This window comes from Humulus lupulus, chromosome 7, assembly GCF_963169125.1.
Source record: "Humulus lupulus chromosome 7, drHumLupu1.1, whole genome shotgun sequence".
NCBI lineage: Eukaryota > Viridiplantae > Streptophyta > Magnoliopsida > Rosales > Cannabaceae > Humulus > Humulus lupulus.
In genome coordinates this window covers 9359181-9385738 of record NC_084799.1, presented here as the reverse complement: position 1 = coordinate 9385738, position 26558 = coordinate 9359181, and the positions used below count along the sequence as shown (strand labels likewise).

The 26558-nt window shown below is 36.8% G+C and overlaps 1 protein-coding gene across 1 annotated transcript; it reads left to right on the top strand.

Moving 5' to 3' along the window:
• Window positions 1-1535: 1535 nt before the first annotated feature.
• LOC133789425 (inorganic pyrophosphatase TTM2-like) lies at window positions 1536-24302 on the top strand. Its single transcript, XM_062227268.1, has 5 exons — window positions 1536-2094; window positions 2170-2282; window positions 23344-23465; window positions 23607-23879; window positions 23976-24302. Exons 3-5 carry the CDS (start codon window positions 23382-23384, stop codon window positions 24066-24068), a joined length of 450 nt encoding a protein of 149 aa, XP_062083252.1. The 5' UTR covers window positions 1536-2094; window positions 2170-2282; window positions 23344-23381; the 3' UTR covers window positions 24069-24302.
• The last annotated feature ends 2256 nt before the right edge of the window (window positions 24303-26558 follow it).

Sequence of the window (26558 nt, the reverse complement as noted above, 5' to 3'; positions counted from 1 at the left end):
AGAGGTTGCAAGAAAGAACTCACTGACTCGAACAGACCAGGATTTCTTTGTTTCTTGGGTCGAGAAAACATGCGTAGGACAGAAGCTTCTTAGGAGAGTCTGGTTTTCTGGTTGTTTTTCTTTTCTTGCTTATGATGAACAAACGTGAAGAAGAAGATGAAGAGGGGGGGGGGGGGGGTCTTGTATATATAGGTGGAAAAATGGAATTAATCGGGAGCGTCGAATGAAATCCTCACTAGATCGAACGGATGGGGATCAATGACAAGAAGGCGCCGAAAAGTTGTCAGATGGACGATCGTGGGCATGTTTCCAAGGTACTCAAGTGCCTAAAGTGAGCAATACCCAACTGACGTGTGTCCATTTTCAAAGATGTGACGGTACAGTTCTCAGAGAAAGTAGTTCAAAAGTTTCCTTCTCTTAGGATTCGAACAAATACTTTTGAGGGGGCAAGATGTTATACCCAGATTTCGAGCTATAGTAAATATGACCTCGAAAGCTGAGTTCGCAATAAATGGTCTCGTGTGGGTTAGGGTATGCTCTAGGATTGTAAATCGAGCCTGCAGAGTACGATACACGACCCCGAGTATCGTGACCTCGAAATGATCTCGAGCTCGAAAGGGAGCTCTGAGAGCACTCTCTTCTTTAGGAACAACTTCGGAGCAGGGGTCTTGAGCTCGACGTACTATCTTGAAAGCCACGTTAGCTCGGGAGATGTCACTGGCTCGGGCAATGATGGGAAACTTGGAAGGCAAAAGCCTTAGAGATACGCGATCGCCGCTTTGAATATCAACAAGTATTATAAACATGAGATGTAATCCTCATTTGTTAATGTAAATCCCCAAGAATCGTGGGATATTATTTAATCAGTTATGCGTTTCCTGGTCTTCAGGGACGTTTCCTTTTTTATCTGATTATAGGCATTTAAAGCCATTTATTTTATTCACAAAAGAGTAACTACCCAAAATATGTGGGATAGTATTCTGCATCCTTCTCTATAAATAGAGAACCCATGCACCATTGTAAAGGACCGAAATTCTGATCCTTGAGAGAAAACTCTGGAGAATTCAGGCTAAAGAATTTTTCAGAGATAATCTTAAGATTAATAACAGAGACTCGTGGACTAGACAGATTTAACTGCTGAACCACGTAAAAAAACCGTGTGTTTTATTTGTTTGTACTATTTGGCCATCGTTATTCATTGTTTTTGTGCTCTTCTTTTATCTGTTGACGAAAAACGGCGTCAACAGGTTGGAGCAACTTAATCGTCAATATGTTCAGGTATTATACTAGTTTTAGCATTCACGTGCTTGCAATCAGATTTTGATTTTAAATCTTTCAGTTATAGTTGCATCTTCAATATTATTTTACCTTGAGGAATATTATTGGACATTTAGATGAAATTATTCATTTTAACTTGGCGTTATTATATGCCTTTCTGATTGAAAAAAATTTAGACTTCAGAAGCATGCCATATATGTACTTGTTACCATTTGTTTAACTTTTCCTTTGTATGATAGCATAACAAAACACTTTTAGTAGTTAGGCCATTGTAGAAGTAGAACTGTTAATTAGGCAATTATAATTGTTGGTACTTGTTATCACTTTCTCTTCTTTTCTGGAAGAGAAATTATTCTCACATGATTTTGACATATTAATGCAAGTGCTTCAAACTTCGTAAGGTGCTATTTTCAGACTTCCTAGAGTACTCCAATGTGATATCGACCTCTCTCCCAAGATATATCCTGGCCAACATGGAAGTTTATTTATTTAGTTTTTTCTTTTTCTTTTTTCATGGAATTACGCCAGAGACTAGAGTGTTTACTCTATAACTCTTATGGACTTGCTTGGGCAGTTCACTGCTTTGTTAGGCAATTATGCTTGAAAATATAGAAATGAATTATCCATGTCAAAGTCTTATTATTAGGTGAATTTTAAGAAGCATGGCACTAACTTTCTAGAATGGATATGAAGGTGCAAGGGAAAGATCGGCTATACGTTAAATTTTTTGCAGAGCAGCTGGGCCTGGATGGTTCATATGTTCCTCGTACTTATATTGAACAGATTCAGCTGGAGAAACTTGTAATTGATGTTATGGTATGACTCTTATTGGCAACGATGCACTCTACAGCTTCTGGATGAGTGAGTGGTACTAACATGCTTAATCTACAGGCACTGCCAGATGATTTAAAGACAAAACTCAGCATAGATGATGATTTTGCTGCAAGCTCTAAAGAAGCTCTTTCCCGAGCATCAGCAGATAGAAGAATGAAGCATCTCGGCCGGTACTCTCAATTTTTCTACAATTTGATATATTTTCCATCTAAACTAGGAGAAAATAAGAAATGGAAAATAAAATATATGAATAAGTGTGGAAATTGAATAAATGACCAAGATGCCAAAGAAAAAGGGTTTCATTCATCATATGTACTAAACTAGCACTGGTCATTTTTTAAAAACCTCGGTACAAGAATCCAAAACTATAACCATTTAAGTTAGTGAGCACTACAAGAAAAAGCTTCATTAATAGCATTGCATTTGGACATTATTAAAAAAACGCTATTAAAAAGTTACATAATCTATACAGCATGCACTGTTCATTGGCGGGAGTATATTATTTCATTGGCGCTTAATTTTTTTCTTTTTTTTGTCAAACCCGCTTAATTGAAAAAGGAAAAGACAAAGAAAAACCCATTTCCCCTCCCTCATTCCCGTCTCTCTCTCTCTTCCCACGTTACCCGTCTCTCCCATTTTCTCCATTTTCACTCCATAGCAGAATCCATCTCTCTCTCAGAGGAACCCAGACGAACCCGCCTCTCCCACCCACTCACTGTGAATCTCTCTCTCAGAGGAACCCAGACGAACCCAGTGCCTCTCCCACCCGCTCACTGTGAATCTCTCTCTCAGAGGAACCCAGACAAACCCAGCGCCTCTCCCACCCGCATCTCGGTTCTCTCAGTCAGCACCGACCAAGGGTCTCTCTCGGTTCTCTCAGTCAGTGCCTCTCCCGTCCGATCACTCTCTCTCAGTTAGTCAAGCAGCTCCGAAGTACACCTCTACCAAGCAAGTAAGTGCATGCATTTTTGTTTCTTCTAATTGTATACATTAAACTCATTGTGCCCTGTATTTCAGTGTATTGATTAGATTAAGCTCATTTTTCCAATTGTGCCCTAATGATTTGTCTCCCAAGCATCTTTTGAGTTGGCTTTGCTCAAAAAAAGAAGAAAAATTGGCCTCTTTTACTTGTCGATCTTCAACCCAAATACAGTGCTTGCTCTTCATACTCTTTTTTTTTCCCCCGAATTCTCAGGAAAAAAGGAAAGGAAAAACGGAAAGGAAAGAAAGAAAGAAAACTTCACCCCCTAAATTCTCTTTGTTGGTTCTCCGCATTTCATCTCTATCAGGTATCTAATGTTACTCTTTAATTTCCATATCTATGTTTTGATTAATATAATTTATGTATATCAGCATTTGGGTTTTCAAGAAATTTTAATAATGTACTGAGCTGAGATTCTCGTAGGTGAAATGAAATTAAGTCAATTTTTGGTGGAGTTGGTTTCTTAGAGGTTTCTCTCGTGATGAAATGATGGGATTATTTATTTGTTCTCAATTATTTTTTATCAAATAGACAATTTCTGGGCTGTTGAAAAATATTTTACTTGTTTTTTGTTCTTTTGATTTTGATTTATACATTTATAAGCCAATACTTTGTATGTAATATCATCAAGTCTATTAATGCAATTTCGAAAAAATCAAATGGGTGCTCGCTGGACCTTCATAGCTCTACCCTTGTAATGACCCACTACTCTAGACTTTTGGACCATTAACGAAACTATACATACAAATTCTTACTAAAACTTACATTTTGCAAAAATACCATAATTTTATTAGGTAACTTGTAGAAATAAGAGTTACTTACAAAATAAATACCAAGAAGGATATGGGATCCCATTGTCTTTAAAAACAAAACATGATTTAAAATAAAAAGACATTACATAAATAGTGCGGAAAATACATGTAAAAAAGACATAAACAAAACTACATCCTCGAATCGAATAACGCTCGGCTCCTTGACTCCATTCACCATCGATACACATTCTCTAAGCGTCCACGAATCTTACCGCCTCTTAAAGCTATTTTCCTGCACATAAAACAAAAAGGAATGAGCCTAATGCCCAGCAAGGAAAATCTAACACATAGTCATAAACATAAATTTCGTAATAAACGTAAAGACATATCATAACACTTAATACATACACTTATTATAATGGCCATTATTACTTGGGGTCCCATAGACTAAACAAGCATATGCCCATGAGATTAGTGCGGTCCTACTAGCTAAGTAGGTCATATGACCATAATCTATTTGGGGTCTTGTTAGTCATATGGGTCATATGCCCAAGCCTACAAACATACATACATACATATCATAACACATTTAATAACATAAAACATAAGATAACATAAACATATAACATATTGATTCTAGCCTATTTTCCTTACCAAAGTTACCGGGATATGTGGACAGCGTTGGGACTTTGGAACACTCCTAATAACCATTAGAAAGAGTGAGTCTAAAGAAGAAAAGAGATGAAAAGGAAATGGGAAGACTAAACCATTGAAAGTCACACTTACCAAAACTTATGTGCTCAAGAGCTTAGATTTCCTAACCAAAATAAGAATGAGGTTAGGAGACTGAGTAGAAGATTAAGAGAAGGGAAATAACTTAAAACAAATGAACTAGATTTTTGGTTTACCTCAAAGACTTGTAAGATCAATCTACACCACAACCGAAATACTATGAAATCTTACTTCCCAAAGTGTTTGATAAACTTAAGATGATTAAGCTTATGATTTCCCCACCCAAGTGTTTAACTCTCACACTCTCCTAGCACTTGCAGCTTCTGAACTTAGAGTAAAAGGTGAATAATGGCTGGGTACTAGGTCCTATTTATAGATTTTGGGAATGAAGGAATCTTAATTTTACTTGAATAAAAATAATAGCTTTTTAGGTGAAAATAATTTGAATAATCATTCAGCAGAGGCTGAAGACTCGTTCAAAAGATGCTGGACTTATGAAGAAGTTGAATGGCTGAAAGGAAAAAGAATTCAAAAACATTTGAATTATACTGAAGGAGACGATATATCGCCCCCTGTAGGCGATATATCGCCTGGGCCAGTATGCCCGAGGCGACCGTGCATCGTTTCGTGTTTTCCGTATTTACGTGCTGCGATATATCGCCCCCTATAGCTGCGATATATTGGCACACGCTGAATATTTAAACACGAAATTACACATTTTTAGCTAAGTTTGAATGGAGTAAACAACCTTGACTAAGCCCTCAACGTATTCAAAGCTGCTGACTGACCTTATAACATTCAAACTTTACCCTTATTTAATTTAATCCTAAAAAATACTTAATCCTTAATCACCCATTCATAACATGTGCTTAAAATCCTATTGGTTGATATCTAAACCTTATAGTATAACAAATATTATCCTTAATATCAGTCATATAATCAAACCTTAGGTTATACTTAATATTCTTAAACTATAGGTTAAACTTAGAAAATCTATAAGTACTACTATGAGTGTCCAAATAATTCCCGGTCTGAACCAAAAATCCACAGTTACAAAGATAATACTATACATACTATAATACTACTAAATAATTAGCTAAGTAAAGTTCTTGGACTCTACAATTCTCCCCTACTAAAAAGAATTTTGTCCTCGAAATTTACTTACCAAATAATTCCGGATACCGGCCTTGCATGTCCTCCTCCAACTCCCACGTTGCCTCGCGTTCAGAACTATTGCTCCATAGGACTTTGACTATAGGAAAGCTCTTGGACCGCAACTGCTTCATCCCTCTATCTAGGATGTTAATCGGTCGTTCCTCGTAACTTAAGTCTTTCTGGAGCGCAATCGTATCGTACTTGAGGACGTGAGATGGGTCTGACACATATTTGCGTAGCATCGAAATGTGGAAGACGTTGTGACTATCGGCTAGTGCTGGCGGTAGGGCTAGTCTATACGCAACTGGTCCCACTTTGTCCAATATCTCAAAAGGACCTAAGAATCGGGGACTAAGCTTGCCTTTCTTCCCGAACCGCTTGACACCTTTCATAGGAGATATCTTCATCGCGTCGCTTGGTATCCGCATAGCTTTTCTGTCGGCTTTGACCAGCAAGCATACACTGTCTAATAAGCGCTACTGCTTCTTGAGCTTGTCTAACAGCTTTGGGCCCTAGAAGCTGCCTTTCTCCTACCTCGTCCCAGTGCACGGTGATCGGCACCTTCTTCCATATAGCAACTCATAAGGTGCCATCTTGATTGTTGACTGGTAGCTGTTGTTGTACGAGAACTCGATCAGTGGTAAGTACTTGTTCCACGATCCTCCGAAATCAAGTATACAATCGCGTAGCATATCCTCTAAGATCTGAATCGTACGCTCGGTCTGCCCATCTGTCTGAGGATGGAAAGCTGTACTAATACTTAACTTAGTACCCATGGCTTACTGTAAGCTTCTCCAAAATCTTGACGTAAATACCGATCCTCTATCTGACACTATCGTCTTGGGGATTCCATGCAATCGTAAAATCTCTTGGACGTAGATGTCTGCATATTGGTCTGCCGTGTATGAAGTCTTAACAGGCAGGAAATGAGCCGACTTGGTTAGTCTATCTATTACTATCCAAGCGGAATCATGCTGCTTATTCGTCTTTGGCAGACCCGTCACGAAGTCCATGGCTATATCATCCCACTTCCATTCTGGCACGCTAAGTGGTTGCAATAAGCCTGCAGGGCGCTGATGCTCCGCTTTTACTTGCTGGCATACCAGACACTTAGATACATACTCTACTATGTCCTTCTTCATCCCTGGCCACCAATAGATTACCTTGATGTCATGAGTCATCTTGGTAGACCCTGGATGAACTGAGTATGGGGTGCTGTGCGCTTCTTCCAGAATCGTCTTCTTAATACTTTGATCATTTGGCACGCATACCCGATCCTTATATCTCAATAAGCCTTGGCTAGATATTGAGAAATCGGTATTCTTGCCTTCTCTGACTGCTTCCATATGTGGTGCTAGCGATTCATCATGTCTTTGACCAATCCGTATGTCCTCTAGTAGATTCGATTGGATAGACAAGTTAGCCAGCTTGCCTACAATCACTTCGATTCCGGCACTAATAAGCTCCTGCTGTAGCGGCTTTTCTATTCCAGATAAGGCTGCTAAGTTTCCATAGCTTTTCCTACTAAGTGCATCGGCAACTACGTTCACCTTCCCTGGGTGGTATAGGATCTCACAGTCGTAATCCTTTACTAACTCCAGCCATCGACGCTGCCTCATGTTAAGCTCCTTCTGAGTAAAGAAGTATTTTAAACTCTTGTGGTCCGTATAAATCTCGCACCGTTCTCCGTAAAGATAATGGCGCCAGATTTTTAATGCAAAGACCACCGCTGCCAACTCCATATCGTGAGTTGGATAGTGTTGCTCATACTCCTTTAACTGACGTGAGGCATAGGCTATCACCTTGTCGTTTTGCATCAGTACGCATCCCAATCCTAGCTTTGATGCATCGCAGTATACAATGAACTTATCGTTGGGTGTTGGGACACTAAGTACTGGTGTTGAGCAAAGCTTATCCTTAAGCAACTGGAAGCTTTCCTCACACTTATCATTCCAATTAAAAATTTGTTGCTTCCAGGTTAGGTTGGTGAGTGGAGTGGCTATCTTAGAAAAGCCCTCTACAAACTTCCTAGAATAACCTGCTAGCCCTAAGAAGCTTCTTACCTCTGACGCGTTCTTTGGTCTAGGCCAATCCTTCACGGCCTCTACCTTTGATGGATCTACTGCAACTCCGTCTTTCTATATGATGTGCCCGAGGAACGCCACTTGCGAAAGCCAGAATTCGCATTTCTTGAACTTGGCGTAGAGTTGATGCTCCTTCAATCGTGTCAAAATCATCCTCAAATGTTCCTCGTGCTCTACTTCATCCTTGGAGTATATTAAAATATCGTCGATGAACACAACGACGAACTTATCCAAGTAGTCTTTGAAGACCCTATTCATTAAGTCCATAAACGCAGCTGGTGCGTTAGTAAGACCAAAAGACATAACCAAGAACTCGTAATGTCCATAACGAGTCCTAAAGGCTGTCTTAGGAATATCTTCTCCCTTTACCTTGAGCTGATGATACCCGGACCGTATATCAATCTTAGAAATTACAGTCGCACCTCGGAGTTGATCAAACAAATCATCAATCCGAGGTAGCGGGTATTTGTTCTTAATTGTTTCCTTGTTCAGCTCACGATAGTCTATGCACATCCGCATACTCCCGTCCTTCTTCTTCACGAATAGTACCGAAGCTCCCCATGGTGAATGGATTGGCCTAATAAAACCCAAGTCTAGGAGTTCTTGTAGCTGCGTCTTTAACTCCTTGAGTTTCGTAGGTGCCATCCGGTATGGTGCCTTAGAGATAGGCTCGGTGCCTGGTACTAATTCTATCGTGAACTCTATTTCTCGATTTGGCGGCAATCCTGGCAAGTCATCGGGAAATACTTCTGGAAATTCTTGTATAATCCGAACATCTCCGACTTTAAGCGGCGTCTCCCTTTCCACGTTCGTTATGCTGGCTAAGAATGCTTGGCATCCTTTCTCCATCATTCTCTAAACTTTGAGATATGACACTAACGGGGTGCGCAATCCTGAAGCTTGTCCCATGAAGCATCGTCTCTGGCCGTCAGGAGTCTCGAACATCACCTTCTTGCGTCTGCAGTCGATCGTTGCGCCATGCCGTGCTAGCCAATCCATGCCTAGGATTACGTCAAAGTCCTTGATCATCAGCTCTATCAGGTCTCCTTCTAGTTCTATGTCCTCAATCTTGATCGGTACGCCTCATACTATTCGTGATGATAGAACTACTTTGCCCGAAGGCAACTCGGTTACAAACCTAGTTCTAAATCTTTCACTAGGTTTGTCTAGTTTTTCTATCATTCCTAACGAAATATTGGAATGAGTGGCACCCGAATCAAATAATACATGACATAAGTTATTAAGGATAGAAACCTGACCTGTGACCACCTTGTTGCTAGCCTCGGCCTCTCCTTGGGTTAAAGCAAAAACCCTAGCAGGAACCATCTTTTCATCCTTCTTCTCTTCTGGCTTTTGCTGAGGACAGTCTCTTTTACGATGCCCTTCTCAACCACAGTTGAAACACTCCTTGGTGTTGGCGCGGCATTCTCCAGGATGCTTCTTCTGACATTTGGCACATGGCGGGTACTCCACGTAGCCCGACCTATTTCCCCCATTATTCGTTCGTGCCCTTTTATTGTTGTCAGAATGCTTGCTGTCAGGGTGCCGTCTTTTCTGGCCATTACCGTTGTTGCATGATTGACTGTTGTTGGACTGATGGTTGCCATTGTAGTTGTTGTTGTTCCGACTGGCCTGAGGTTGGCTCTGTTGTCTAGGTTCCAGCTTGCTGGCTTCTTCTTTGCTTACATTGGCCTGCAACCTTTCTACTTCGATTGCCATCTCAAGAACGTCGGCATAAGTAGTGTTTCCCGGGTTTGTGTAATGCCCCGAATTCCCCTATGAGTTTAACGGCATGAATAGTAGGCCGGGAGGGCCATACTTGCTTAATTATGTTATTAATCGATTAAATGCATGTATATGTTGATTATATTATGATATGATGTGAAATGCATGCATATGAGTCCATATTTACAATTACAGGGGTATGATGATAATTTGGCCCGTTGAGGGTAATTTGTGTATTTAGGTGCATAACTTGATTTGTGAATGAGATTCTATTATTATGGAGATATATTCGAGCTAAGCAACATGAGACGGTTATTTTTAGTGGATTAGTGGTTTTACCATAATGGGGTCAATTTTGGGGTAATAGAAATGTTCATTTGATGATAAATTGGGAATATTTGAGATCAGGGTGGAATTTCGGAGGTTTTGACTATAATGTCCCCGGGGGTGTTTTCGGGACCCCGAGCATTAGGTTTTATTTGAGGTTACTTAAGGTTGAAGTAGCTTATCAGATAGAACATACGATAAGGAAACCTTCCGTTCTCCCTTTTCAAAGTTCGTTTTACCGTTTAAGCCTTTTTGACGAAATCTTGAGTTCTAGGAGTCGGAATCAAGTGAGGATCGAGGCATAGCGATCCTAGGGAAGATTAGAAGCTTCTTAACCGAAGGATTCGACAGAAAACAACCCAATTGAAGGTAATCAAAGTTTAAGTTTTGAGTTTTTCCGAGTTTCTAAGCTTTGAATTGTTGAGTTTTCGGTTCGTTCGAGCCTTGGGTTTTGAGAGTTTTGATGCATGGGGAAGCTTGGGAACTTTGTTTTGATGATTGGGGAATTTTTAGGGATGATTTTGGAGGCTTTGGAGCGTTAGACACACGGTTGGGACCCAGGGTGGAGCGCCGCGGCCCTGTTCTTGAGGCGCCGCGGCCCTTCTTTGAAGAAGCAGGTGGAAGCCTTGTGCCTGCTGGGCGCCGCGACCCTTGATGAAGGGCGCCGCGGCCCTAGCCTCTGGGAACCGTGGGGGCCGCAGCCCAAGGTGCTAGGGCCGCAGCCCTTGCCCTATTTTCGCCCCGTTTGCTCGTTTTGACCCCAGAAACCTAGTTTTAGGCCTCGGGAGTGTCCTTGCTACTTGGATTAGCTTGGATTGATCTCTTGGAGGTTAGATTATGGTTTGAGACCCTTGATTATCTTGATTATTAATGGTATCCAAAATGTGTTGTGATTAGGTAACCGCTAAAGGACTAAAAGCTAAATTGTTCTCAAAGGTTGTTCTTTTGCTCATTCTAGCTCGAATCAAAGGTAAGAAAACTGCACCCAAAGTGTGACATGCATGGATATTTGTGAGGCATGTTGATTGTATAAATATGGACATGGATTGGATACAGAATCGACAAAAGTGTTAGTATCAGCTGTGAGGCTGTGACTTACTTGTCAGGCTCGGCAGTGTTACTGGACATAGGTCAGGAAGCGCTGACTTACTTGTCAGAACGGCCTTAGCGTGAAACACGCAAGCCAACAGAGATTAGATCTAATCGACCATTAGCATTGAATGACTCAAGGAGCATTAATGCCTGACCGACCCTGAGGGTCGATGAACAAACAGAGCCTGGAGGCTAGTGGCCTACCTATCAGCCACTCTCCCGCTACAAAACAGAGCTTGAAGGCTAGTGGCTTACCTATCAGCCACTCTCTTGCTAGAAAATAGAGCTTGAAGGCTAGTGGCTTACCTATCAGCCACTCTCTTGCTAGAAAACAGAGCTTGAAGGCTAGTGGCTTTCCTATCAGCCACTCTCTCGCTAGAAAAGAGAGCTTGGAGGCTAGTGGCTTACCTAACATCCACTCTCCCGCTTAAATCATGTGATGTTCATTTGCTTGTTGAAAGCTTTATGTTCAGTATGATTATAATGATAATCATGTGATAATGTTTATGAGGAATGTTATGTTTTCTTGCTGGGCTTTGGCTCATGGGTGCTATGTGGTGCAGGTAAAGGGAAAGAAAAGCTCACCTAGCCTTGAGTGGGGAGCTGATGTGGTGTTGTGTACATATGCGGCCACTTGACCACCACGGCCAAGGTGTTCTCAGAGGAACTAGGGGGTTTACCCTATTTTTGCCGCTTAGGTCGGCGGAACTGTTACTTTACAACTATAGTGACCATTTTGTACTGAGAACCACATGTAAATGTTTTGTTTAGCTCTGCAGAGCAGTTTGTAATAAAATCTCCATTTCCTTTTTATTGGTTTTGTACCTTAACCTGTTAATCATACTTAGAGCACGTTTTTGACCAAAGGACTCAGGCAATGAGTCAAATTTCCGGTCCACCGTTCACCGTAACTATTCTGGGGTAGCCAGGGCGTTACAGTTTGCTAGTTTAACCCCCATCTCAATCTTCGGGCGAAGTCCTCTAACAAACTTGTTCACCCTCAGATAATCGGTTGGAACCATCTCTGCCGCGAACTTTGCTAAGTGGTCGAACTGACGAGCATATTCCGCCACTGTTAAAGTGCCCTGCTTAAGATTGGTGAACTCCTCAACCCTCGTAGCAAGTACAGCCAAATTGTAGTACTTTTTGTGGAACAACTCCACAAATCGGGTCCACGTCATGGTGGCAGCATCATGAGATTGCTGGACCAAGTCCCACCATATCCTGGCATCTTTCTTGAGTAAAGACGAGACGCAGGATATGCGGTCTGCATTACTGAGGTTCATGTGGGCTAGGATCGGCTCCACATTCCTTAGCCACTCTTCTGCCTCAAAGGGGTCTGTAGTCCCTTCGAAGTTTGGAGCGTGCTGCTTGCGGAACCTCTCATACACTGGCTCCATGTGCTGTACTGGATATGGAGCATAGTTCGTCATAGGCCATCCCCCATATGGACCAACTTGTTGGGGAGCTGGGGCCATTTGCTGTGGCTGCGGCTGAGGCTGTGGCGGAGGCTAAGGCTGAGATTGAGCCTGTTGGCGTTGTTGCTGCAGAAGTTCCTCGACTTGCTGTCGCAGTCTGGCAATCTCTGCAGTGTTGTCAGCTGGCGGTGCCGGCGCGTTGTGGCGAGCAGTAGTACGCACTCCCCTTCGGCGAACTGGAGGGACTTCATTAGTCGCTGGAACATCGTTGGTGGCGTTTCCGTTGGTGCGTGCAGATCTTTGGAGCGACATCGTAGCAGAGTTATAACAGTTAAAAGAAACATGTTAGAACTTTACCTAATAGGCTCTAAGGCAAAAACTTATTCTAAAACAAACATATCTCGGAACTATTTATTATGACTTCTTATGAAAAATTATATAGGTCTTTATTTATTATTAGAGTGGGTTTCTATACTTAGAAAAACAAGTCATCTTTATTTTCTAAGTGTGTTTCTAATCATCCTATATGACTTAATTCTCAGGCTCGAAACTTATCTTTGTTCCAAAGTTAACCAAATTGAGGGAGGGCTGGGATCAGTAAAATCGTTCCCACTACTAAGGCCCCCTAACTCTCAATAAGGAAACTTGGTTCATTGATTTGTATCCACCCTCACCGAACTTAGTAATTATTCATTTTATTTATTATTTATTATGATTGCGAAAATAAAATCAAATTCATACATGATAATAAAATAGCATGTTATTCATTTGGAAAAAAAAACAGTTTTCACTTATTACAATCATAACATAAAAAGTAAATAAAACAAATAAAAACTACTAATCTAAAAATCGGGATCTTCTACATCCGATCCATCATCTAACATATCATCATCTATCACCTCATAGTCATCATTGTCATGTGCATCGAAACGTCCTCTAGGAAGGTTGGTGAGAATCCTATGTTTTTGCTCATTTGTGAACTGAAACTCAAATTTTGCGGTGAACCTAACTAAGAGGAAATAATATCTCATCGCTAATGGTAATTCATCCTCATCATTCATGTCTTCCCATATTTCTTCTAAGGCTGCTATTACAGGATGGAAATCTTTAAATAGCCTAATCACTAGTACATATTGTTTCGTTGATCTTAACATTATTTGCTTAGCCTCTTGAAGGCCACCTATCTCTTGATGGAACAAGAGCAATCTCCGGGTGATCCTTTCTAGTGCTCCTACGGTGTTTCTTGGCTCCCTTATTCTTTTTAAAGCCTTAATGGCTCGGATATCATGGTAGGTTAAAGCTCCGTTCATTCTTAACTGAAAAAATAAACACTAAAGGTGTTAGCTATACACATAAGTAACATAACTAGTAACTTAAACACTTACTTGGCGGTCAGATTCGAAGCTTTGAGCGTGTGTATCGAGGAGAACTTCATGCGAAGGAACCGTTTCTCTGATACCAACTGTAATGACCCACTACTTTAGACTTTTAGACCATTAACGAAACTATACATACAAATTCTTACTAAAACTTACATTTTGCAAAAATACCATAATTTATTAGGTAACTTGTAGAAATAAGAGTTACTTACAAAATAAATACCAAGAAGGATATGGGATCCCATTGTATTTAAAAACAAAACATGATTTAAAATAAAAAGACATTACATAAATAGTGCGGAAAATACATGTAAAAAAGACATAAACAAAACTACATCCTCGAATCGAATAACGCTCGGCTCCTTGACTCCATTCACCATCGATACACATTCTCTAAGCGTCCACGAATCTTACCGCCTCTTAAAGCTATTTTCCTGCACATAAAACAAAAAGGAATGAGCCTAATGCCCAACAAGGAAAATCTAACACATAGTCATAAACATAAATTTCGTAATAAACGTAAAGACATATCATAACACTTAATACATACACTTATTATAATGGCCATTATTACTTGGGGTCCCATAGACTAAACAAGCATATGCCCATGAGATTAGTGGGGTCCTACTAGCTAAGTAGGTCATATGCCCATAATCTATTTGGGGTCTTGTTAGTCATATGGGTCATATGCCCAAGCCTACAAACATACTTACATACATATCATAACACATTTAATAACATAAAACATAAGATAACATAAACATATAACATATTGATTCTAGCCTATTTTCCTTACCAAAGTTACCGGGATATGTGGACAGCGTTGGGACTTTGGAACACTCCTAATAACCATTAGAAAGAGTGAGTCTAAAGAAGAAAAGATATGAAAAGGAAATGGGAAGACTAAACCATTGAAAGTCACACTTACCAAAACTTATGTGCTCAAGAGCTAAAATTCCTAACCAAAATAAGAATGAGGTTAGGAGACTGAGTAGAAGATTAAGAGAAGGGAAATAACTTAAAAAAAATGAACTAGAGTTTTGGTTTACCTCAAAGACTTGTAAGATCAATCTACACCACAACCGAAATACTATGAAATCTTACTTCCCAAAGTGTTTGATAAACTTAAGATGATTAAGCTTATGATTTCCCCACCCAAGTGTTTAACTCTCACACTCTCCTAGCACTTGCAGCTTCTGAACTTAGAGTAAAAGGTGAATAATGGCTGGGTACTAGGTCCTATTTATAGAGTTTGGGAATGAAGGAATCTTAATTTTAATTGAATAAAAATAATAGCTTTCTAGGTGAAAATAATTTGAGTAATCATTCAGCAGAGGCTGAAGACTCGTTCAAAAGATGCTGGACTTATGAAGAAGTTGAATGGCTGAAAGGAAAAAGAATTCGAAAACATTTGAATTATACTGAAGGAGGCGATATATCGCCCCCTGTAGGCGATATATCGCCTGGGCCAGTATGCCCGAGGCGACCGTGCATCGTTTCGTGTTTTCCGTATTTACGTGCTGCGATATATCGCCCCCTATAGCTGCGATATATCGGCACACGCTGAATATTTAAACATGAAATTACACATTTTTAGCTAAGTTTGAATGGAGTAAACAACCTTGACTAAGCCCTCAACGTATTCAAAGCTGCTGACTGACCTTATAACATTCAAACTTTACCCTTATTTAATTTAATCCTCAAAAATACTTAATCCTTAATCACTCATTCATAACATGTGCTTAAAATCCTATTGGTTGGTATCTAAACCTTATAGTATAACAAATATTATCCTTAATATCAGTCATATAATCAAACCTTAGGTTATACTTAATATTCTTAAACTATAAGTTAAACATAGAAAATCTATAAGTACTACTATGAGTGTCCAAATAATTCCCGGTCTGAACCAAAAATCCACAGTTACAAAGATAATACTATACATACTATAATACTACTAAATAATTAGCTAAGTAAAGTTCTTGGACTCTACAACCCTTATATGTATAAATGCATGTTGTTAGATGGGTATTCGTATAATTTGATTTGAACAACATATTCAATGGCACATTTAAATAAATGTGTAGAGTGCAGAATGTAATGTTAGTAAAAACAGAAGTGAACCAAAATGAATATAGCCCAGAAAACTAAATAGAGAAGAAGAAAAGAAATAATGAAACCAACACAAGAATTATATTGGTTGAAGAACAAAGATTACTGTGATCTTTGTCTCTACTCCAGTTTCGAACTTGATCTCATATTCTTTATTGAACAATTGATAAAGTATGAATCCTATAAGGCAAAGTATCTTTGCCTATATATGTCACACTCCTCACATATAAATAAATTTATAAACAACTAAATATCTCTGTCCTTTTTTCTCTTGATCTGATTTTTTTATTTTTTTTTTATTATGAAGAAGACTAGGACTTATATAGCTAGCTTAGATAGCAGCTAAGTGAAGAAAATGTTGAACAAAAATTGGGTGAAACTAAACAGGTATTATTTCAAAAATAACTTTAAATGTCAAGTAATATTGAAGGCCTAAAAAAATATATTAAGGTTAATCTCTTTTTTTTTTTTTTAAATATGTAGAGCTACAAAAGAGTACACAGATGCGGCATGGGACTTTGTGAAAATGGTATAAAGAAATTATGGTTTTCCAAATAAAATTATCTGTCCTTGTAAGAAGTGTCGAAACTTAAATCATCATTGTGTTGATGATGTTTTTGAGCACTTAGTTATAACCGGAATGGATCCAACTTATCGTATTTGGGTTCACCATGGAGAGCAACCCATTGATACTCAAGTTGATGAAGTTTCGAATGATATGGATGCATTTGATTTATACACGACTTCTGCCATGGATGATGTGGACAATAATATAGGTTGTGGAGGTGGTGAAGATGATGAATTTGTTAACGAAGATCTTCAAAAGAAGTTGGAGGATGCGGAAACTCCTTTTTATGAAGGGTGTGAGAAATACACAAAACTTTCATCAATTGTAGCTTTATATAGGTTGAAGAATCCGAATGGTTGGACAGACAAAAGTTTTACTGGACTATTAGAACTCCTTTGTGATATGTTTCCCAAAAACAATGTACTTCCTGATTCCATGTACTCAGTTAGGAAATTTTTGAGAAATTTCTATTTGAAATATGAAAAGATTGATGCTTGTATTAATGATTATTGCTTATTTAGAAAGGAGAAGGCTAAAATGGATGTTTGTCCTAAGTGTAGTGTTTCTAGATGGAAAGTTGATAAACACACAAAGAATGTTAAAGTTGGTGAGGCTGCCAAAGTTTTGAGGTATTTTTCGATAATACCCCGATTGAAAAGATTGTTTAGATCAAAAGAAATGGCTGAAAACTTAAGGTGGCATTTCACTCATAAAAGTATTGATGGGAAGATGCGACATCCAATGGATACACCTGCTTGGGATTCCGTTAATGAAAGATGGCCAGAGTTTAATCTTGAACCACGCAACCTTAGGCTCGGACTAGCTGCTGATGGAATTAACCCCTATAAAAGTCTAAGCTCCACTTATAGTTGTTGGCCAGTGATGCTTGTTATCTATAATTTAACACCTTGGTTATGCACGAGGGACGAAAATACATTTTTGGAGCCTCTTATTGAAGACTTAAACAAATTGTGGAATAATGGAGTGCATACTTATGATGCATTCGACAAAAGCTTCTTCAATTTGAAGGCAATGTTGTTGTGGACAATAAACGATTTTCCTGCATATGGAAATCTTGCTGGGTGTACAACCAAAGGCAAGACAGCTTGCCCGATTTGTGGTAATGATACATGTGCAACTAGGCTGAAACATAGTAAAAAAATTTCATACCAAAATACTAGGAGATTTCTCCCGTTTGATCATCCATATCGGTCTAAGAAAGCATGGTTCAATGGAGCTATAGAAGAAAGAGGCCCCCCTAAAGTTTTGAGTGGTAGTGAAATTGTTGAAGAACTAAATCAAATTACCAACGATTTTGGAAAAAATATGAATCCCAAAAAAAGGAGTCTGGATAATAAGGTGGAAGGAATGTGGAAGAAGAAATCTATATTTTTCAATCTACCATATTGGGAGGTTAGGTTAATATATTTTGAAGTTATTTAAAATTGAAAGTTTAAGCTTATAAAATGTAACTTCAATTTGTTGATGGTGTGTCTTTAATCTTTGTAGGTTTTGTTAGTTCGTCATAATTTGGATGTTATGCATATAGAAAAAAATGTGTGTGATAGTATTATTAGCACATTGTTGGACTTGAATGGAAAATCCAAAGATCATCTTAATGCTCGATTGGATTTAAAGGATTTGGGTATCAAGAAGGCCTTGCATCCGGTGGAGAAATATGGGATTATACGACTTCCAGCAGCATCTTACACACTTTCTAGATCAGAGAAGAAAATGTTTTGCCAAAGGTGATTTGATTTAAAGTTACCTGATGGTTATTGCTCAAACATTAGTAACTGTGTAGTAGTTGAGGAACGTAAGTTGATGGGGCTTAAGTCTCATGATTTCCATGTCTTAATGCAACAATTGCTGGTAGTGGCCATTCGAGGATTGATGGAGGATGGTCCAAGAGAGGCAATTATAAGACTTAGCAAATTTTTTAATGGAATATGCCAACATGTGGTTGACGTAAAAGAAATCATAGAATCGGAAGCAGAAGTAGTTGAAACAATTTGTATGTTTGAAAGATATTTTCCTCCTTCATTCTTCGACCCTATGGTACATTTAGTTGTTCACCTTGGACGAGAGAAGTGTTATTATGTGGTCCTGTTCAATATCGATGGATGTATCACTTTGAAAGGTAAATATTCTTAGTAACCTTTCAATAGTATAACATGAATTTCCCTTAACTAATGAGGAAGGTTCCTTCTTTATTTGTAGATATATGAAGTTACTTAAAGGGTATGTGATGCAACCTACATATCCCGAAGCATCTATTGCTGAACGTTACATTGCAGATGAGTCAATGCGCTTTTGTGCATCATTTTTGAAACAATCTAATGACGAAGGTTCCTTCATTAGACGTAACGAATATAATGATAGTGATGTGATACTTGAAGGTCGTCCACTTCATCGTGGTGTAACTGTTACACTAAATGATAAGGATCTAGCTAGTGCACATCGCTATGTATTATTCAATTTAGCTGTCACAAAGCAATATTTTAGAGTGAGTGGATAAACTTATTATCTTCTAATTTCACTGTCGCTTAATTATTGATGGTGATTAATTTTTTTTTAAAATATAGGATGCATCTACAACAACTAAAAAAGAATAACAATACTTTAAGAACCAATCACACTCTACTTTGGAAACAACATACTGAGCTTTTTCCCTTATGGTTAGAAGAAAAGGTATGGGCCAATACACTATTTAATTTATATTAATCTAAAATTATGATGAAATTATGTGATAAAAATGTTTCCTTCTGTAGTTTTCTACTGCAGAATTTGATGCTATGTTATCAAGATTAGCACATGGTCCTCGTAAAGCAGTCATATCCTATAAGGGATATGTTATTAATGGGCAGCGATTTCATACTAAGGATGCAGAGAGAACGACACAAAATAGTGGTGTTTATATGGAAGACACAACAATGTGTAGATCTAGTGCTAAAGATGATGCACAATTGGCTGATGTTGTAGGATATTATGGGTTAATTAATCAGATTATACTCTTGGACTATTACAGTTTTCATATCCCTTTATTTAGGTGCAATTGGGCACATGTTGGCAAGGGTGTAAAGAAGGTTGATTGGTATACTCTTGTAAACCTACACCAAGGACAAAAAGAGTTTGTTAGAGAACCATTTATACTTGCTTCACAAGCTAAACAGATATTTTACGCAAGGGAGAATGAAAATTCAAATTGGTATATTGTGTTAAAGGCTCCACCAAGAGGACACTACGAATCAGAAATATATAATGACCAACATGATGAGAATCCGATTGCTCAAAGTTAAAAAGTACAACATTTTCTTATTAATCATAAAATGTATAGTCATTACTTTTTTATGATTTTTTTTTTGTGCGTTTAGTATGATTTTTTTTATTATTGTACTTATTAAGTTTCTTGAACTGCTTTAAAAATTGTTTCCTTAACTTGAGCATTGTGATTGTCATATTTAAAATACATGTTTTTGTATGATGCAAATTTAGTGCATATTTCAAATTACTTTTAACTAAATCTCTTAATTTCTTAATCTTATACAGGTACAATATGGAGAATAGAAAAAAGAAGCAGGATGGAAGTTTAGTCAATGAAAAGGATGGAGGTTTAGTCAATGAAAAGGAGGTTGGATCACCTTCAACTCAAGTTCACTTGCAACCTGGTGCTTTGAAAGCAATTGTGGCAGAAAAGAGGAGGCAATTAGCAGCTAAGTTTGGAAATTTGGCAGAGAAGAAGAAATCGAAGCTTCGTTTTGCATCCTCTACTAAAGTTGTAATGGATTCACCACCTGCATCTAAAAGATCTTATGAAGCAGCGTTTGGTATAAATCCAACAAATAAGGATGACAACGAAGATGAAAACATGTCCCCACAACGAGCAACTGCATTAGGTAGAACCCAAGCAACATCTCCACTCCACAACCTGAACAAAACAAGAAGATCTCTACGCCATTTTGTTGACAATGATTTTGAAGATGATTTTAACACTCCACAAAAGAATTCAGAAACTATGATGAACGAGTCACCCAAGTCTAGGTTGATTAGGCCATCAACCAAAGGTTCTCCTGCTGCTAATACAAGGTCCTCCCATCGCCAATCTATTGCTCATGAAGAAGATGTGCCTCTCAATAATAATCAGGAAGAATTTCTAGTTAACTCTACAGAGCATGTCACTCAAAACAAAAGAAAAAGAGGCCCAACAAAGCTGAAAGGTATTGCTCTCCAACCTGATGGTCGTATTACTGTAAGGTTTAATGCAAGAGGGCAAGTTTTAGGGGAAGGCTCGGTTAGTCTTTCATCATTTATAGGTCCTCTTGTAAGGGAACTTGTACCATACACAATAACTGATTGGCGAAAGGTTCCAAAATCAATGAAAGATATTTTGTGGTCAACAATCCAGGTTCTAAACTTATATTTATTCATGTGTTAAAATATTTTATTTTTAGGTGAATACTCATAAATTAATATTTAATGTGAATGCAGACAAGGTATAAGGTGGACAAAGATTGGGAACGAGACTAGTGTATGAAAGTAATGGGAGACCTGTGGAGATCTTCCAAGTCCAGGCTAGTTACTAAGCTGAACGAGCTACCAAATGAACAAGAACGACTAAAATTAAAGCCTGATAATATCAAATCAGAAACTGAATGGAGAGTATTTGTGCGTGAAAAAACCAGTAAACAATTTCAGGTAACCAAAATTTCGATATATGTATTATATAGATTCTGCTTATTACAAATAAATTGGGCACCATACTTATTTCAGTTTGGTTTATTATCAAGAGAAAGATTGAGAAAAAAAAAAACACTCATTGCTTACTTAGCTGTTACATCTCTGATATTGATGAATTATAGTTTTAATGCTTTTGGTATCTATAATCATGGTGTTCACTATAAACAGTAGCAGGTTTAATTTTCATTAAAGTTGTATTTAGCAAAAGAAGTTCATTATTCTTTTGCACTTGCTGCTAAGGTTGTTTATAGTACACATTAAGTTATGCTTTCCCTTGTTTTTAAAAATTGAATTGAGTATATATATAAATGTATATATTTGAGCAATAGTTACACTGTCATTTAAAACTTGAACTGAATATATATATTCTATTTAAAAACTTGAACTGAACTATTTTCTTTGCTGCCATAGTTACTATTTTATTGCTGAAATATTTTTCTGTGTACTATGTTTACTATTTCATTGCTAGAATACTGGTTCTGTATGTTTCTTTTACTGCTGGAGTGTTTACTGTTGGAGTGTTTATTACATACTCTTTTCTTTGCTGCCATAGTTACTGTTTTATTGTTGAAAAACTATTATGTGTACTGTGTTTACTGTTTTATTGCTAGAATACTGGTTTAGTTTTTTTGTTTTACTGCTGGAGTGCTTGGCCTTCTAATAAAGTTACAATGAGGTAAAATTTCATGCAACTTAAAAATGATTTATAAATAGTACAACAAATCAGCTGTAGTAACTAATTATATCATCAAAATATATAGGAAATGAACATAATGGATGAAATTCAATTGTTTCTTGGTAGATATCTTTGGTACGTATCTTTGCATAAAATTAACTAATGAATGAACATGTGTTTTCAACTATTTTGGCTACATTTGTTTTCTTAATTTTATATATTTTTCACTCTTACAGGTGCACAACTAATGAATGAAGTGTAATATTTTGGAGGGACGCCCATGTTCAACAAATTATGAATCAGTTTGTTTTAAAACTTTTGCTTATGTATTTTGTCTTGCAATATACTCGTACTTTTGGGATATTGATATTTTAGCTTTATGTAGCGAACATATTAAGAATATTTGAATTTATGTTAAGGTATAATTTTTAATGTGTTATATGTTTATCATTTGTTGCAATTATTCATATGTTAAAAGATAAAAAAATATAAAAGTTTTTGTTATGCCATGAAATTGTTCATATGACAATTAATAAATGTTAGGAAAATGATTAATGATAACAATAAAGAAACGCTATTAAAAGTAAGGATGATTACAAACAAAAAACGCTATGTCTGATTACTAATTACATTTTCAAAACGTTATTACATATCTTTACATAACGTTTGAAAAATGCCATTAAAAGTAAGGATAATTACAAACATAAAACGCTACGACTAATAACTAATTACATTCTTAAAATGCTATTGTATATCTTTACATAACGATTTAAAAACGCTATTCACAATAAGTACGACTACAAACATAAAATGCTACGACTTATAATTAATTGCATTTTCAAAACGTTATTGTATATCTTTACATAACGTTTTAAAAACGCTATTAAAAGTAAATATTACTACAAACATAAAAACACTATGGTTGATAACTAATTACATTTTAAAAACGCTATTGTATATCTTTCAACATCATTTCTGCATAACGTTTGAAAAACGCTATTAAAAGTAAGTATTTTCAATTTAACATAATCAATGACTACATACATAAAACGCTATGACTGACATCTAATTATATTTTTAAAACGCTATTATATATCTTTCAATAGCATTTTTACATCACAATTTAAAAACGCTATGAAAAGGTCCAGACTTTTGATAACATGAGATAATATAGCGTTTGTTATAACGCTATCGTTTGTTAAAGATAGCGTTTTAAAAACGCTATGGAATGCAGTTTTTCTTGTAGCAGAGAGCTTGCAACAGTTTTTATGGGTACATCCCCTGGTTGGAGACACTATTATTAGCTCTGTTTGATCCAAATGATTGTTCTATTAGACTGAATTGTTATGTAATGTCTTAACTAAAGTGTTATTTACACATAAAGTTCTTAAAAAATTAAGGGCTTTTAGCAGTGTAATTCAATAATTTGTGAAATTACTGAAAATGTGGGGTGGTAATTTATCCCTCACTGTGTATCTCTATTTTGGCAGAGGTGTGTCACAATCATATTCAAATCAGAGAGACAAGACTATGGCCAAGCTAACTAAACTGGTTGTTAACCACAGAAGGTTTGATGGAAGGGCCCCAGATTCACCTGCACCACTTTCAAACCAGGTAAATGGTTTTTGCCTCTATATCAAATATTAAAGTTCAAAAGTGGGTTGACTTCCTAATGATAATGGAATGAAACGTGAATGTAGGCTGTGTGGCTTTGCTTTTCATCCATCAATATTTTTTTTTAATTTTTGGTCTCAGGGAATTATAACTCAACTTTTTGAACAAATTTCTACTCTAAACGAAAGGATGGATGAATTTACATCTCGCATTGAAGAATTGAACTCCAAATTGTCTGTCCGGAAAGTCTCAGCCAGCCAACAAAACTTGGCTATGGAGGCTGAAACCTGCAATGGTTCGAGACCCACTTCTCTTTTTGTCACCGGATTAAGTAATGGTTCTTTTACTGGTTCGCTGCTGCCCAATTCTTCATCTTCTTCTCAATTGGCTAAGGAGTCCCCACTGATGGAAGAGGTGATGAGTTTGACTGCTGTTTTAAAATTTGGCAAGATAACAATAATCAAGCTTAGTTTTTAATTTCTGACTTAGTTTTTATTTTACGTTTTGTAGTGTGGTGGAAAGAATACATATACACTTGGTGAAATTAATGAAACTCGAAATGAATGGACAACCAAGTTTCTTGAGCGGATGAGTCATAGTTAGAGTAACTTTTGAAATCAGAATTAAAAAATATACTAATTGTAGTATTTAGTTAGTACTTACATAGTTATTCCAAGTGTATATTTTGATATTGTAATTTTAGATTTGGAACATACTGAGTTCTATTGATTTTGTCTGCCTATTGATTATGTCTGAACTATGTTGTAATTACACAGGAAATTATGAATGAATATAGTGGTTGAAAATAAAGAAATAAAAAAATTCTCATATTCTACATGGGACGTCGGTCTCCATGAACTTGTTGTCTTATGTATTGCAGGGGACGATGCTTGCACATAAATTGTCATCTCATGTACTGCAGGAAGATGACACTTTAGTAGGAACTGCCATCTTATTTATTACAGTAGATGACGCTTGCACAGAAATTGTCGTCTCATGTACCACAAGAGACAACATTTGTATATGACCTATCATCTCATTTACGACAGGAGATGACACTTTTATTTCAACTGTCGTTTTATGCTTTACATGGCATGACATTGCATGGGACGACGGTATTAGAACCGACGTATGAGAGTCCATATGATGGTTTAAAACCATCGCCCCATGTCAATTTTGTAGTAATGACAATATACAATGATGGATATAATTTAATTTATGATCACATATATTTAAATTTAAAATAAAATATTTTAGATACAATACTAATTAAATTATATTCACCACATCATATATGATATTGGCCACCATATAAATTACCCATAATAATATATTTTTTCCAAAACTTAATTTATTTGGCAAAGAGCCTTCGCAACCAGGCTTATAAAACATAAAGTTTAAGGCATATATTTAACATAATCTTATTCGTGTGGGAATGGGTCAACAAAAGGGAAAACCTCACTTAAATGATATTGTTAGAATTTTTTGGTCTGCATTAAACATCCGAACACATCAGCAAAGTTACGTTTTTCTTCCAGTCTTGTCTACCATTTCGCCAGATGAGTCTGTGTTTATTTATGGTATTTTTTAAGTTAGATGGCAGTTGTAAAACACCCTATAAATAAGTCTTATTTTCTCAGTTGTTTAAGTGTGAGATAAGAGTACAGAATTCATTTGTAACAATAGGAGCTATTTTCAGAGAGAGAAAGAGAGAGAATTTGAGAGAGAAATACTTGGGTCTTGGGTGAGAGATTTCTTTGTACATGGTCAAGTGTACTTGGGGTTTTTGCTTGGGTTCAAGGCATTGTAATCCATCAAGTGTAGAAGTTCTCTAGTGGTGACAAGTTGTAATCTTCATTGTTGTTTCTTAGTGCAGAGAAGAACATCCCAAGGGGAGTTCAAAGAAGATGTAGGCTCAAGTTATTTGGACTGAACCTTTATAATTCTTGGTGTTCATTTTATTGTTTTTCTTGCTGATTTTTCTATAGAAATTTGTGTATGTTGTGTCTATTGGTTTGTTGCTTTTATGTTTGTAGATGAAGCTGGTGTGAGGAATGTGAATTCCCTAACAGATATGAATAAAACAATAAATATAAATTGAAAAAAAAAAAGTGACTTGAAAAATGACAATGCATATATACTCAAAAAGGTAAATAAACGACAAGAAGTATAAACACAAATTTTAGTAACGACAATAATATGGAAAACAACAGGAATATATCTAATTACATATAAAATCGTATCAACAGCATTATTATTTATCGAAAACATCATTGAAACGTATCTGTACACGAATGAAAATTGTCACACAATTAATATTTGGTGATTTCACAATTAATATTTAGAATTATATATATCGGCAAGGACAAGGAGATCATAGATTGGCCTTATCTATATTTCATTTCTCAAACATTATAAAACTGTAAATTGGTACATATTAATTATTCTATAATATCAAGTAATAATTTGAAGGTATACGTACTGAAGCTGAATAGCTCTCTAGTATTATTATTATTAATTCCCATCAAAGACGACCATATCTTGCTGGTTTTCATTTGAAAATATCAGGACTTTTTCAATGATAATAATATACTAGAGAGCTACACAAATCCAAAGTCAAAAAGAACACAAAACCAATATGGACACTACATAGTCTTATTAAGCCATTAATTATACCATATTTAACTACACAAAGGAAAAGATAATATATATATATATATATTAATAAGATCTATCAATAATGACCATTTCGATGTACAAAATTTCCTTATGGCAGATAAACTAATTACTTCTGTATGAGTGGCTGAGTGTATGAACGCTACATACATATATATATATATATATATACACAAGAGTTTGACTAATTCAAAATTTACCAAGCCTTTCTACAACCAAATAATGAAAATAATAAGAAAACCAAGTCAATTGTCAACTATTTCTTGTATTATGATGGACAAATAATTCAGACTCCAACATCGATCTATATAAATAGATGGGTAATATAATGCAAAATCCACAACCCTTACTGATCAAATACCATACAAATTAAAGATCATTTGAAGAGAAAAGTAACATATATATAGCGCAGTACTA